General features: G+C 42.9%; 1 protein-coding gene across 1 annotated transcript in view; it reads left to right on the forward strand.

Moving 5' to 3' along the window:
• Positions 1-13,685, forward strand: part of Poln (DNA polymerase nu) — a 127,514-nt gene that overhangs the window by 94,542 nt on the left and 19,287 nt on the right. Inside the window, exon 18 of the mRNA XM_060365492.1 lies at positions 6,398-6,480. Within this exon, the coding sequence (XP_060221475.1) occupies positions 6,398-6,480 (83 nt within the window). The remainder of the gene's footprint in view (positions 1-6,397; positions 6,481-13,685) is intronic.

A 13,685-nucleotide genomic window follows, 5' to 3' on the forward strand; every position in this document is an offset into this window, starting at 1 on the left:
AGCACGTTCATCCACTACCAAGAGAAACATTCTAGCAGTTCCTTAAAGGTGAAAGTGCCATGTGACCTGAGGGAAATGAAAACATGCCCATACTGACTTGTGGGTGGATATCCATAGTCGTATTATTCATTCTGAGGGCTTTGGCAATTTCGATGGGTCCTGGACGCGTATTTGTAGAATGTCTTCACTTTGGCACTTGTCTGATGACATGCTGGTGCTTATACTAGAATTATGGGATATGAAGGAAGACCACAGTCTCACAACCTCACCTGAAGGACACTCTTCAACAGCATTTATCATTGTTGAGGCTGACCTTTGTCACCACTGGGCTGCAGTGGTGTCTATAGTGTGGCAGAAAATGTATGAAGCACAGTCTGTAACTGAGGGTAGGCAGTGATGCCCTGTCTTCCTCTTAAGATCAGAGTCCAGACATGATTTTTATCTTTTCTACATAGGCATCTGTCTGCTCTTGTTTATTTATTAATTTATTCAATTATTTGTCAGCCTGGGTTCATGATGTTCTATTCTGGGTTATAAGACAGGAATAGTTTGTTCAGCTGGCTCCTGTGTCCCTTTGACTGAACCTCTTTAAAAGTGTGTGTGTGTGTGTGTGTGTGTGTGTGTATACCTACTTTCTTGTACTACCAAGTTTCTCAGGCTCATCTAGTAGGTTTCCTGCTTCAGTTCTAGAACCAGCCATTTCAACACTCCAGTTCTCTTTATTAGAAAGTGGTGTTAGAGGCCAAACTCTGGGTGATAGAGGTGTGCTTTGCTGCTGAGGAGTCATTGCTTCTAAATCCTTTCAGCTAACAATGGAGGAAAGAGAGAGAGAGAGAGAGAGTGTGTGTGTGAGTGTGTGTGTGTGCGCGCACGCACGCGTGTTCCCTGTATATACATATCTATCGATAAATATTTTATATGTAAATACCTGTAGCTACATAGGAATTGAGAGAGTTTGCTAGAGCTGTAGGGTCTTTGGGTGAAAGAAACAGTAAAAATGAGACCAAAGTAAAGCTTTAGGGCAGTGGTTCTCAACATGTGGGTCAAGACCCCCTTGGGATCACACATCAGATACCCTGTATATCATATATTTACATTACAGTTCATAACAGTAGCAAATTTACGATTATGAGGCAGTGGTGGCTGGAGTTCACCACAACATGAAGAGCCATATGAAAGGATCACAGCATTAGGAACACTGAGAACACTGCTTTAGGGGGTTTCAGCTCTTTGCTGACATGGAAGGCAGTTTTCTGAAGAAAGGCTTGTGTTGATGTGCCAGGCTTTTATCATCTTGCCTGAGAGCTTCAGGTGCTGAAAAGTACAAAGTGAGGCAGAGGCAGAGTACAGTGTAGAAAGACCCTGTCTCAAACACAAATGAGCAAACTAACAAGCCAAATTGAGTCTGTCTAGAAAGTGAAATTCACAAAAGAGGAATTTTGGGGTAAAGAGTCCATATGTACTGTCCGGATTTCTTTCAGAAAGGTCCTAATTTGTGTTTGTATCAGAATTGTATCTGAATCTGTGTCAGAAGCCAACCATCAATATCAGGCCGTGTTTCAAATTTGCTTGGTGTTTGTCAGCGTGGTGGTAAGGCAGCTCTTCGTGCATGTCTTTGCATTTGCCTGATTTTTTTACTTATCATTTATCATTTGTTTTTCTTCTGTTAATTGCTCATATATAACTTGCTCATTTTTGTTATTCTTGTTTTTGTGGCCTCTTCTGTGACTTATTAACCCTTTGGCAGACATTATGCCAATTATTCCTTCAGTTTTTACTGGCCTTTATTTATCTTCACCTCTTTTGAAGAGTGGGGGAGGTTCTAGGAATTGAACCCAGAGCCTTACACATACTAAGCAAGTGCTCTGTCACTGAACTGTATCCCCAGCCCTTTAAAAGGGGTTGGGTTTTGCCATGGTCTCACGAAGCTGTCCTAGGTTGACTTCAAACTTCCTGCATAAGCCTTGGCAGGCCTTGAACTTTCCATCCATCTACCTGAGCATTCTAAGAAGCTGGGTAACACGAATTTATATTCTCAAAATATTTTATACCATCAAATCTATTGACTTTTTGATGCTGCCTTTTTATGCTGAGAGCAGGCAGGTTTTCATTGAGTTACCCAGGATGAGCTTAAGTGATGATCCTGCAGCCCTACACTACCAAGTAACTTAGATTATGAGTGACACCACCATGCCCAGGGTGCTAGTTAATATGATTGTCAGCTTGACAGGATTTAGATCATCCAAAGACAAACCTCTAGGCATGTCTGTGAGGGACTTTCCAGATTGATGTGGGAAGACCTGCTATAAAAGTGGTTAATACCATTCTGTAGACTGGAGTCCTGGACTGAAAAAGATGGAGACAGTAAACTGACACCAGCATTTATTTCTCTCTGCTTCCTGAATACAAACGTACTGTTACTCAGTACTTTCAGCTGCCTCCAGTTCTTGCTGTCGTGCCTTCCAGCCAAGATGAACCAAAATTAAAAAACCCAGCCTTAAGTTGTTTTTGATAGGTATTTTATCACCACAATAAGAAAAGTAAATAATGCATACAGCTTGCTTTGTCTCGGTATCTTTGTTTGTTTGTTTGTTTGTTTGTTTGTTTCAAGACAGGGTTTTTCTGTAGCCCTGGCTGTCGTGGAACTTGCTCTGTAGATCAGGCTGGCTTTGAACTCAGAGATCTGCCTGTTCCTACCTCCTTAGTACTGGGGTTAAAGGCAGGCACGTGCTAAGATCCTCCCTGCCAGCCGTGGTGTTCTTAATGAGGGAACTTCCTTAAATCTTTTCTCTATTACTCCAATAGATGCTGCTCTGTTTAACGTGTTTCTAAAAGAGCTGCAAGCTGAATCCAGGCCCTCGTGCATGTTAGGCAACTGCTCTCCTAGTGAGCCAACCTCATTAACTTTCATCTGTAATGAGGTCAGTTTTTCTTTTTCTAATAGTCTTGCTATATTCCCTAGGCTGTTCTAGAATTCACAGGCTTCCTGCTTCCACCTCCCAAATTTCAAGATTATTGGAATACGACACTACATTTATTGTGAGGTCAATTTTAATTATTTTTTTCAGTGCCGAGGATGGAACTCAAAGCCTTGGAAATGCTAGGCAAGGCCTCTGTCAGCTGCTTTCCCCAACTCTGCAGCCAATTGTTATACTTGAATTTTCTCAAGATAGTGTCCATCTAACCTAGGTTTTCAAATGGACCTGTATAAAGTTGCACAAGGTAATTTCCAAGGTTGGTTGTTTTTTTTGTTTGGTTGTTTTTTTACTTCTTCCATACCAAAAGTTACTTTCCTTTGTAGTTTTTATTTTTATATATTTCTTTGTTCCTTTTTTTGATGAAATTAGCAAATTTAATTGTCTATTTTATATGCTATACAACAAAGATCCAAGCCAGGCACAGGGGACACGCCTATAATCCCAGCCCTCGGGGAGGCAGAGGCAGGTGTATCTCAGTGAATTTGAGGCCAGCCTGGTCTATAAAGCAAGTCCAGGACAACCAAGGCTACACAGAGAAACCCTCTCTTGAAAAACCAAAAACCAAAAAAAAGAAAAAAAAAGTTATAAAGAACAAAGATCCTACTTGCTAATTAATGAATTCCATTTTTATTATTTTTTTCACATTATTTTGATTAGCTTTGTTGTTGTTTTATTGAATTTTGAACTGAAAATATTTTTAAACTTTCATTCTTTCTTGTTTATTAATAGAGGGATTTAGGGCTATGAATTTTCATGACTGTTTCTATGTAACCCATTAGCAGATATAAATTATTTCCATTGGAAACAATGTAATTTCTGTTTCTATTTCCATTCATAGAAAATGACATCAGGGTCCTGTTCCGAAAGCCATTTTCTGGGCCTGTAATTTCAAGGGTATTCCTTACTTTATCCTCTATCAGGCATCAGGTTTTTTGTTGAGATCCTTGATTCATTTGGAGTTGAGTGCAAGTTAAGAGATAAAGATCTAGTTTCATTCTTCTACATGTAGCTATTCAGTTTGAGCAGCACCATTGGTTGAAGATGTGTTTATCATGGGCCTCTTTATGAAAAATCAGGTGGCTGTTGAAATAGGGGCTTATGTGTTCAATTTTCCTCCATTGGTCAATGTGTCTTTTTATGCCAGTACCATGCTGGATTTGGGAGGGGGGGTAGTTTTATAAGTGTTGGCTGCCAAATATAACCAGACTTATTACTGGGACCACCAGCTCCCAATAATGACATGGGGACCTTTTATTAATTATTAATGCTTGATCTTAGCTTAGGCTTGTCTTCCAACTAGTTCTTAACTTAAATTAACCCCTTTATATTAAATCTTCGTTCTGCCACATGTTCTGTTACTTTTCCTCAGTCTTGCAGTCCTGTTACCTGTTTTTACCTCCATGTCCAGCTGGCGAATCTTCCCCATGCATGATTCTTTCCAGAGTTCCTGTCTCTGCCAGAAGTCCTGCTTTCCTCTCCTGCCTTTGCTATCGGCCGTTCAGCTCTTTATTAAACCAATTAGAAAGTGTTAGAGGAAGTATTGACAAAATATGATTCAGCCAAAAAATAGCAGTGCCAAAGTCGGACCTGTACTCAACTCTCTGCTGGTACAGAAGTCGACTTTACACAGTGCACGAAAAGGTCATCCCAACGGGTTGGTGGTGGTGGTTTTTATTTCTCTAACTCTCTACTATAACTTGAAATCAAGGATGGAGATACCTCTATCAGCTTTGTTTTGTTTTTAATTCAGGACTGTTTTAGATATCTTGAGTCTTTTGTGTTTCCACATGAAATTTAAGATTTTTTTTTCAATTTCTGTGAAAAAATTTGAGTTGGAATTTTGATTGAATTGCATTGACTCTATAGATTGTAAGACAGCCATTTTCACAATGTTAATCCTACCAATGAATGAGCGTGGGAGTTTATCTCTTTGTCCCCACAGTGCCTTATAAAACCAAGTTTAAGGATGAAATAAACCAGTATATAAAACAACAGGAAAGGGAGGAGCTGTGGATGCATTGTTGCTTAGCTAGAGCTCAGGTGGTCAAATTTAATGACATCTGACATGTCAGTGGATGTGCTAGAAGAGGCAGCACCATGGACCTATCCCCCACAGAAACACTGTGGATGTGCAATATTTACCAAAACCAATTTTGCCAGAACCCTGAAGAATAGGCAACAGTTTACTCTATCCAGACAAATGCTGAAAAGGGCATCTTGAACATGGAAGGAGAGCTTTGTGGTCTCTTCTGCCCATTCTTTGTCCCTAGAAAGCCCAGCTGTGGAAACTGCATATTTTGTTCCTGCGTAGAACCTGGTGACATGTTTGCAAAGAAGTATAGTGGTTCCATTCTGATTTATTGGTGCTGCCTGAAAGACGGACTGACAAGGGCACTTTTCTTTTTTGACTGATACAGAACCCACTGCAGAGAATCACTGGGCATCCTCAACCACGTCAGAAAAACAAACAAATAACCTGAAGCTGACTGGGGCAAAAATAAGAGTTGCTAGAAACAAGAGTACAAGACTGGGGTGTCTGGGAGAGAGATGCCTCAGGAACATTCCAAAGCAAGCATTCCAAATCTAGAAAGCCCTCAGGTATTCCAGAGCAGGTGACATACTAGTGGGGAAAACAAAACCAAAACAAAACAAAAACCCTCTAAGAAAGACTGAGCCCTCACTGTAATGTGCAGTATAAACAGGAAGTAACAGCTAAGAGTTGGGAATACCTTGATCCCAACACAGAACCACAATCACAAAGACTAAGAAAGGCTTCTGTCCTTTGACGTTTGAAAGCTGTGTGTAGATGTTAAGGATGTTTTCAAAAGCAGCAGTCAGGGGGGTCTCGTCTCAGGCACAGGCAGCTGTCGCCGGGCAGTGCCTGGGCAGGGGGAAGCAGCTCCTGGGCTCTGCGCTTCTCAGCTATTTCAGCTTTCATCTCTGAGACACAGTGGTTCACACGCAGTCAGACTAATGCTGATCCCCCGAATGCTGTAGCTGCAGGATAGAACTCACCCCGCTCTCTGCGGGAGATCAAACAACAGCTGCTTATCCAGTCCTCCAAGGGACTACAAAGGACCAAAACCAGCTCACCCCTGTAGTGGCCAGAGTTGTGGCTCAGGACCTGTCACGAAGGCTCCCCTAAAGCTGGATGGACATAGTTTTTGTGAAATCAGCATTTAGTTTTGATTTAGGGTTACCCCAGAATTTGAGGGCCAAGACCTTACTGTTGGTGTCTCTTTGGGAGTCACAGGAGAGCTGGATACTGCACACATTACACATCTCTGTTGCTTACAGGACAAGCCTGGCTTGAAATGGTGAAGGACCTCCGGGGAAGGTGACAGGAGGCTTGTAATAGGGATTCTGTCCCTCTGCAGACAGTGCCAACAATGCTGATAACACACTATTTCTCTATGCAGGAAGGACATTCCCATGGAGCATGTGACACACATGGACAGAGAACAGACCAAGAAAGTGGTGTACTCCGTGGTCTATGGAGCAGGTGAGCCATTGGGAAGGACTGGGTTCTTGGTGTCACCTATCAGCTGATGGCTGAATGCCTGTATTTAAGTGTGCAATGTCTCAACAAAATCACTCTGTGGGACCCTGTGTGTTATTTACACAAACACTGCAGTGGTATTTGTGTCACAAGACATCAGTCAAATCATTTCATCTGCTGACTCATAGTGCCCTTTAAGATAGTGGTTCTCAGCCTTCCTAATCTTGCAGCTCCATAATATATAATTTTATGGTTGGGGTCTCATGTTGTGACCCCAACCATAAAATTATTTTTGTTGCTACTTCATAACTGTAATTCTGCTACTGTTATGAATCATAGTGTAAATATCTGTGTTTTCTGATTGCTTAGGGTCATTCACACCACCCCACAATGGAGTCATGACACTCAGGCTGAGAAACACGGCTTTAAGAGCAACAACAGAGATTCAGAGTGTGACCAGACCCTACCTCACACCTCACCACAATGATAGGCATAATCTCTGTGCTTAGAAACAGACACCACCCCAAAATGGGATCTGGTTCTGCTTCTTAGCACATATTCAGTAAAAAGTTGTCCTTCTCTTTCTCTTCTTTCCAGGAAATGTAGTCCTCTATTTTCATCCACTTTTCCTTTTTTCTTCTCTCTTCCACTCCCCAGATTAATCTGTAAGTAGTGCTTTTTAAAATATTTTGTTTATGTGTATGAGTGTGTTGCCTGCATGCACATCCGTGCACCATGTATATGCACTGTCCGTCAGAGGCCAGAAGAGGTCATAGTATCTGATGGAACTGGAGTTACAGATGGCTGTGAGCTGCCATGTGGGAGCTGGGAATCAAACCCTAGTCCTCTGGAAGAGCAGCCAGTGTTCCTAACCATTGAGCCATCTCTCCAGCTCCTGGAGTATGAATTGTTTTTCTCCCTTTAAGTCATGCTAACATAGGGACTAGTTCCCCCTCAGAAGATGCTATGAGCCCTCCATTCCTTCCTTGAGGAGCAGCCAATCTGCTGTCACAGATCCAGGCCTGCATGGATCTCCTTCTCACTTTGGTCGGTACCGCTTTGAACACATTGGGGCTTGGGAATAGACCCTGAGAGTAATCATCACCTCCTGACCACTGAAGTCAAGGAAAGCCAACAAAACTACATAAGCCTCGGTGTAGGCATGGTCCATGCTTGTCACTCCTAGACACCTCCCAGTTTCTATAACTGCAGCGCTATGGATGCGCATCTTCTGGATCCCAGACACTGCCTTGTCCAGATCCCGCCCCAGTACTCAGGGTTTTGCCCTTGCCCTTTCCTCCATGGGAATGTTTTTCCCACATGCACAAAACTTTATTCAACTCTCCCTTTCTCAGCCATCTCCACCACTGTACTAGTTACTTACACCTAGGTAATAAGTTACCACAGAAAGCCCATTTGTTATCTTACAGTGCTGCCTGCCCTGCTAACTGGGGCTGTGGGGCCGAGCCTCCACTCTCTTCTGCTTCCTTCAGCTTCTGTTTCCTGCTGGCCTCAAGGGTTTCTGGCATGAATAACCTGTACTGTGTCCACTTTATACCTCAAAGCCAGCTGGCTGCAAAGTACCAGCTGTATACCTGCTCATCTTGTTTTGCATAATATGCTGCCCATCCTGAGCATGAGCCCAAGAAGCCAGGAATGTCTATCAGTTCTGCTTATCAACTACCACAGAAAAGCACAAAGTACTAACAATGCTTTGAGAACATCAGACCATATGAAGTGCCTAGAAAACAACACGAAAGCCAGTAATTAAACTTAGGGGAAGGGTACAGTCCTGATACTGGCGGTTCTCCTCAGAGTTGCCTGTCCCATTTCTTCTTCAGCCTTCTTCCTCCTTCCAGCCCTCAGGGCTTTCTTCCCTGAGGGGAAAGCAGAATTCTGCCAGACAGATTAGAACTTGATGCTTTGGATCCTTCTGCAGATCTGCCATAGCTTCAGTTCTGCAGGCCCATTATTGGCCCTCTCCTCCGCAGGCTCAAATCCCAGTTCTGTTACCTCTTGACCTTGTAGCCTCACAAGAAATCCTGTACCTTTTTGTCCATCCCCTTCCCATTAAAGGCTCTCGTAGGGTTTCTGGAACTACTACAACTGGCACTATTAACTTGCATCTCTATCATCTGCTTCCTTTTTATTCGGGTCCTGTTTCAGGGGTAAGCTGTATGGCTAAGCTTCCAGACATCTTTTGGCCTTTCAAGCTGTAGATAGCTCAGGAAGAAGAGATGCAGGATGAATTTGTGATTCTCCTGAGAGTTGCCTGGCCCTGGCCTCTGCGGTAGGGTCATGTCTCACCACAATAGTTGTTTCTCAAAGAAAGATGGCCTCACAGCACCCACTGGCTCCTTCTGAGCTTGCACTTTACGTTTTCTAAAGAGAAGAGCACCTCACTGTAAATAAGCAGTGAGTCATTAGCTATTGATGCTGGTGAAGGGAGTAATTTGCTGCTTTTAGCCCCAGTGGTGACAGGGGCTCCCACCCTGAGCTTCTATCTCTGTTTCTCCATTGTTCCTGCTCCACCTGACAGCTGGAATTACTGTGTATCTGCTATTCAGTTCGTGTTATCTCTATCCCTCCCTTATTTGAGCCAGAAACTTTGAGCACCCTAAGGGCATAAGAGAACCACCAAGCTCCAGTGCTACTGAGACCTTGGGAAACCCAGTGGAGGGGCCTTGGACAGGCAGCTAGTGATGGCATAAATGAGTGTTTTCACAGAAGCCATCTGAGTAACCCAGAAACTGCTGATAGTAATGCTGAGCCAGGGAGAAACATAACTGCAGTGCAATTGTCAGAAAACAGTTATGTGATCACTGTGAAGACTGTGATGAGAACAGAAGGAAAAGCTACAGGGCTATGAGACAAGCAGAGGAGGCATTCGGAAGAAATGTGGGTGTGCCTCCTGAAGCATCTATGGCAACCCTGCCTGGCCTCCTATGAGCTAAGATGTATGTATCCCATTTGTTATCTGGGGTCCTGACCCAGAGCTGGCTCACAAGCCCACTGCCTCTCCTGTCTCCAGCTGAATTTAGCATCTTCCAGCTTACTGGACAATTCCCCATCTTGCTGGGTCTGCTTACAGCCATCTGTACTAGTTGATTTTAGTGCAGGTTTGTCAACTTGATACCGGAACATATCCTGGAAAGGGGAATCTTAATTGAGAATTTGCTTCCAAGAAACTGAAGGCAAGTCTATGGGGTATTTTCTTGATTAGTAATTGGTATGGGATGGTCTAGCCTATTGTGGATGGTGCTGCCCATGAGCAGGTGTTCCTGGGTTATATAAGAAAGCAGACAAGCAACACTGGAAGTAAACAGTAAACAGCACTCTTTCATGGCCCACACCCCTGTTTCTGCCCTCAGGTTCCTGCTCCACTTGAGTTCCTGCCCTGATTTCCCTCAGTGATGGACCGTTTGTTATCTGGAAGTGTAAGATTAAACAAGCCCTTTCCTTCCCAAGTTGCTTTTAGTCACAGTTTTTATCACAGCAGTAGAAACCCTAAGACATCATCTCTGAGCTCAGCAGGACTCTAGTCCCTACTGGAAGTCATTTCTAATCCTCAGGCCTGCTGGGCTCCTGTTTTCTGAGGGTTGACCTAATGCTGAGTCCTCTCCATGATTCCAAAGTGAACTCCATAGTCAGCTGTTGTACAATCAGCAGGTGCTTGCTGGATGCATGCAGAATGTCAGGCCTACCCTGCAGCAGGAGGACAGTGGATAAGGGCTCATGCCCATTCCCAAGGGGCCTGGCTTTGCCAGGAGAAACACATAGTGAAGCCAAGCCTCATACTGAATGCCTGGGGATTGTACTTATGATGAAGCCCAGAACCTCAGAAACTGTCCAGAGCAGCAGTTCATGGACTGTATGGGATGTCCTGTTCAAGCAGACCAGACAGCATTCCTGGGGGGCTATCTGTGGTAGGCACTTGCTCAGCCCTAGAACAGAAACGCCCTAGTTACATTTCTGTTGCTATTACAAAATAACCTGCCCAAAAGCAACTTAGGAAAGAAAGGGTTTTTATACTTATAATTCCAAGACGCATTATTGCAGGAAAGTTAAGACAAGAACTTAAGCATCACAACCACAGTCAAGATCAGAGAGAAAAGAAACACTTGGATGCTTGCTTGTTGTTCTCTTATGCTGTTCAGGAGCCCCGCCTAGGGAATAGTGCTGCACACAATGAGCTGGGTCTTCCTACATCAGTCAAAATAGTTCTATAGACATGCTCACAGGCCAACATGACCTTAGATAATTCCTCAACCAAGACTGTCTTCCCAGGTGATGCTAGCTTGTGTCAAGTTAACAGTTTAAACTAAGTACATGCCTGTAATCCTAGCACTCAGGAGAGAGACGCTGAGATCTCTGCGAGTTTGAGGCCAGCCTGGTCTAGAAAGCGAGTCTAGGACAGCCAAGGTGACACAGAGAAACCCTGTCTTGACAAAACAAAACAAAAACACAACTAAGGAGCATAATCTGCCCCTTAACTTGACATGCAAACACTGTAACTTTCCACTTTCTAAACTCAAAGTATCATGTTAAATTTTTTTAAAAAATTAATGATTTATTTTATTTTTATGTTCATTGGTGTTTTGCTTGCATGTATGTCTATGAGGGTGTCAGATCCCTTGAAACTGGAGTTACAGACAGTTGTGAGGTGCCATGTGGGTGCTGGGAATTGAACCCTGGTCCTCTGGAAGAGCAGCTGGTGCTGCCAACTACTGAGCCATTTCTCCAGCACCTTTTGTTAATTTTATAATGTAAAATACAATCCAAGTTAAAAAAAAAAAAAAAAAAAAAAAAACCTCTCACAGTCTTCAAAATTTCCAGCACTGCAAAAGTCCAAGGACTCTTCTAAATTCTCTTAACTATAGGTTCCTATAAAGACAAAAGCAAATTTTATATTTAAATGTTCTTCTTCCAAAAGGGAAAAGCCAGCACATAGGAAATGGACAGTCACACATAAGCAAACCAAATCCGGTAGCTCGGTGCCTGGGCAGCCCCACTTCTCCAGCTTCACTGAGGGTTCACCTTTACCAACGGCCAGTCAAAGCCCCTCTTTATGGACTCCAACTCTTGTCACAAGGTGCCACGCCTCAAATGTTCTCCTCAAGCCCTTCATGCCTTCAAAACGAGTACCACATGGACAATTCTTATATTTCCAAGTTCAGCTGAGAAGGCGGCATACCCTGCTTTGACCACAACTTACTAGCTCTGGTGTGCTGATGCTGGGAAAATACTTTTCTATTGTTCCAATGAATCATAAAAGGCTTCACCTTCATGGTGTTAATCTTGTTGCCAATCACAAGATTAGCTTATTCTTCAGAACATGGTCAGCACACACAGTTTTTTAGCCAGAATACTATGCAAATAGCCTCAGTCCAGTTAAGAACAAAGTCCCCATTCCTCTCTGAAACACGATCTGGCCTCTCCTGTCTGCATTACTTTCAGCAGTCTTATCTTTGAGACTCCAACAAGAATGGCGCTATAAAGTATCTGCAACCACAGTTTCCAAGGCATCCAACACCTTTACTTGATCTTCTGAACTACACAGGCACCACACATACATATATGTATACGTACGCAGACATACATGTAGGTAGAAGTCACACCCATAAAATAAAATAAAAAACTACTTAAAGAGAATGGCTCAGTAAGTTTTTCCCAGATAACTGATTGGCTTTCTCCAGCCCAAAGTAACAAATGCTTCTATATTCTTCCCATTAAAACAGTCCAAGGCATAAAAGCCACCTGGTGAAGTCTATTACAGAACACTCCACTTCTGGTAACAGTTTCTGTCCTAGTTACGTTTATGTTGCTGCAGTAAAATACCCTAGGAAAAAAGTAACTTATTAATTTGGGATACAATCCAGAATTCCTAAACATGTAAAGAAATGGGGATACCTTGACCACAGTCATAGGCTAGAGGTGACCCAGATCTTAAAATTGTAGGCAAGGACTTGAAAGGTGCTTGAGTCTGTAAAGAAAAACATGCCCAGCTGGGTTGATGGTGCACGCCTGTAATCCCAGCACTCAGGGAGGCAGAGGCAGGTGGATCTCCATGAGTTCGAGGCCAGCCTGGTCTATAAAGCAAGTCCAGGATAGCGAAGATGACACAGAGAAACCCTGTCTTGACATGCTTACAATAAATGGGAAAAAAATAAAATCTGCCAAATAAAAAGAGCCAAGTGGTAACCCTGGCCCCGAAATGAGCAATATCTGAAATTTAAAGTTTCTCAAGTTAGTTTAACAGCACATTGGAAGTTAGAACAGAAGAGAATTCCACGTCCCTATGACTAACCTGGCTCAGAGTCTGTTGATTCCTTTCTTAAAGCCAATGGACTTGTCTATGCCAGTGCAGTAGCTCAAAGTGATAATTAGAATTTGATGGAAGAAAGGATTTTTGATGATTTTTTTTTTCAGTAAAATGCAGCAAAACAAATAGCAACTTTATTGTGGAGGTACCATACTATCTTCATTAAGCCCTAAAGGGAATTTAAGATTTTTTTTCCAGCAAAATTCATGTCAGGAAGGTGTGTACATGGAAGAAAACCAAGGACTCTGAGCATTTGTCCCTCTCTAGTAAGGAAAAACCTGACTCTACACTCTTTCAAGCAGAGCACTTGAAGCTATCTGCTTTTTCACTGCCACAAGTATTCAACATTGCTACCGTTAGAACTCTTGATGGTTTAAGCTGACTAAGATCAGGAGTGACCTCACTAAAAGGGGATCAAAAAACAATTCTGAGAGGTCAGATAGGAATCCTCTAAGGAACCCTTTCTGTCATCGCAGACACAGAGCTCAAGGCCTGAACCATAGTTTCTAGGCCAAGTATCTGAAGGCCTCTTGAGTGGCCTTTGTGAGCCAGAGCTGGCCAGCTCAAAGTTCAGTGAGCCTTTCTCTTGCCCTAGTAATGACTCTCCCAGAAATTATCTCTTGGAGTCCCTCAAACAGTGTTACCCACAGACTCCAGGACTTTTTCCATAAAAAAAACTGTTTTCCACAACTGTTGGGCAAGGGTCCTAGTACCCATTCCTGGAGAAAATTACAAGAGAATGGTTATACACCGAGCATCAAGTAGAAGCCATACTTGGCTCAGAGTTTGTTTCATAGGATTCCTGATCAATCCCAGGGCTAAGAATTAGGCCAAAACCGTTGTTCTCAAATTATGAATGAAGAAACAGATTTATTGAGAGTTAAGC

This window comes from Meriones unguiculatus, chromosome 12 (genome assembly GCF_030254825.1).
Source record: "Meriones unguiculatus strain TT.TT164.6M chromosome 12, Bangor_MerUng_6.1, whole genome shotgun sequence".
Classification (NCBI taxonomy): Eukaryota; Metazoa; Chordata; class Mammalia; order Rodentia; family Muridae; genus Meriones; species Meriones unguiculatus.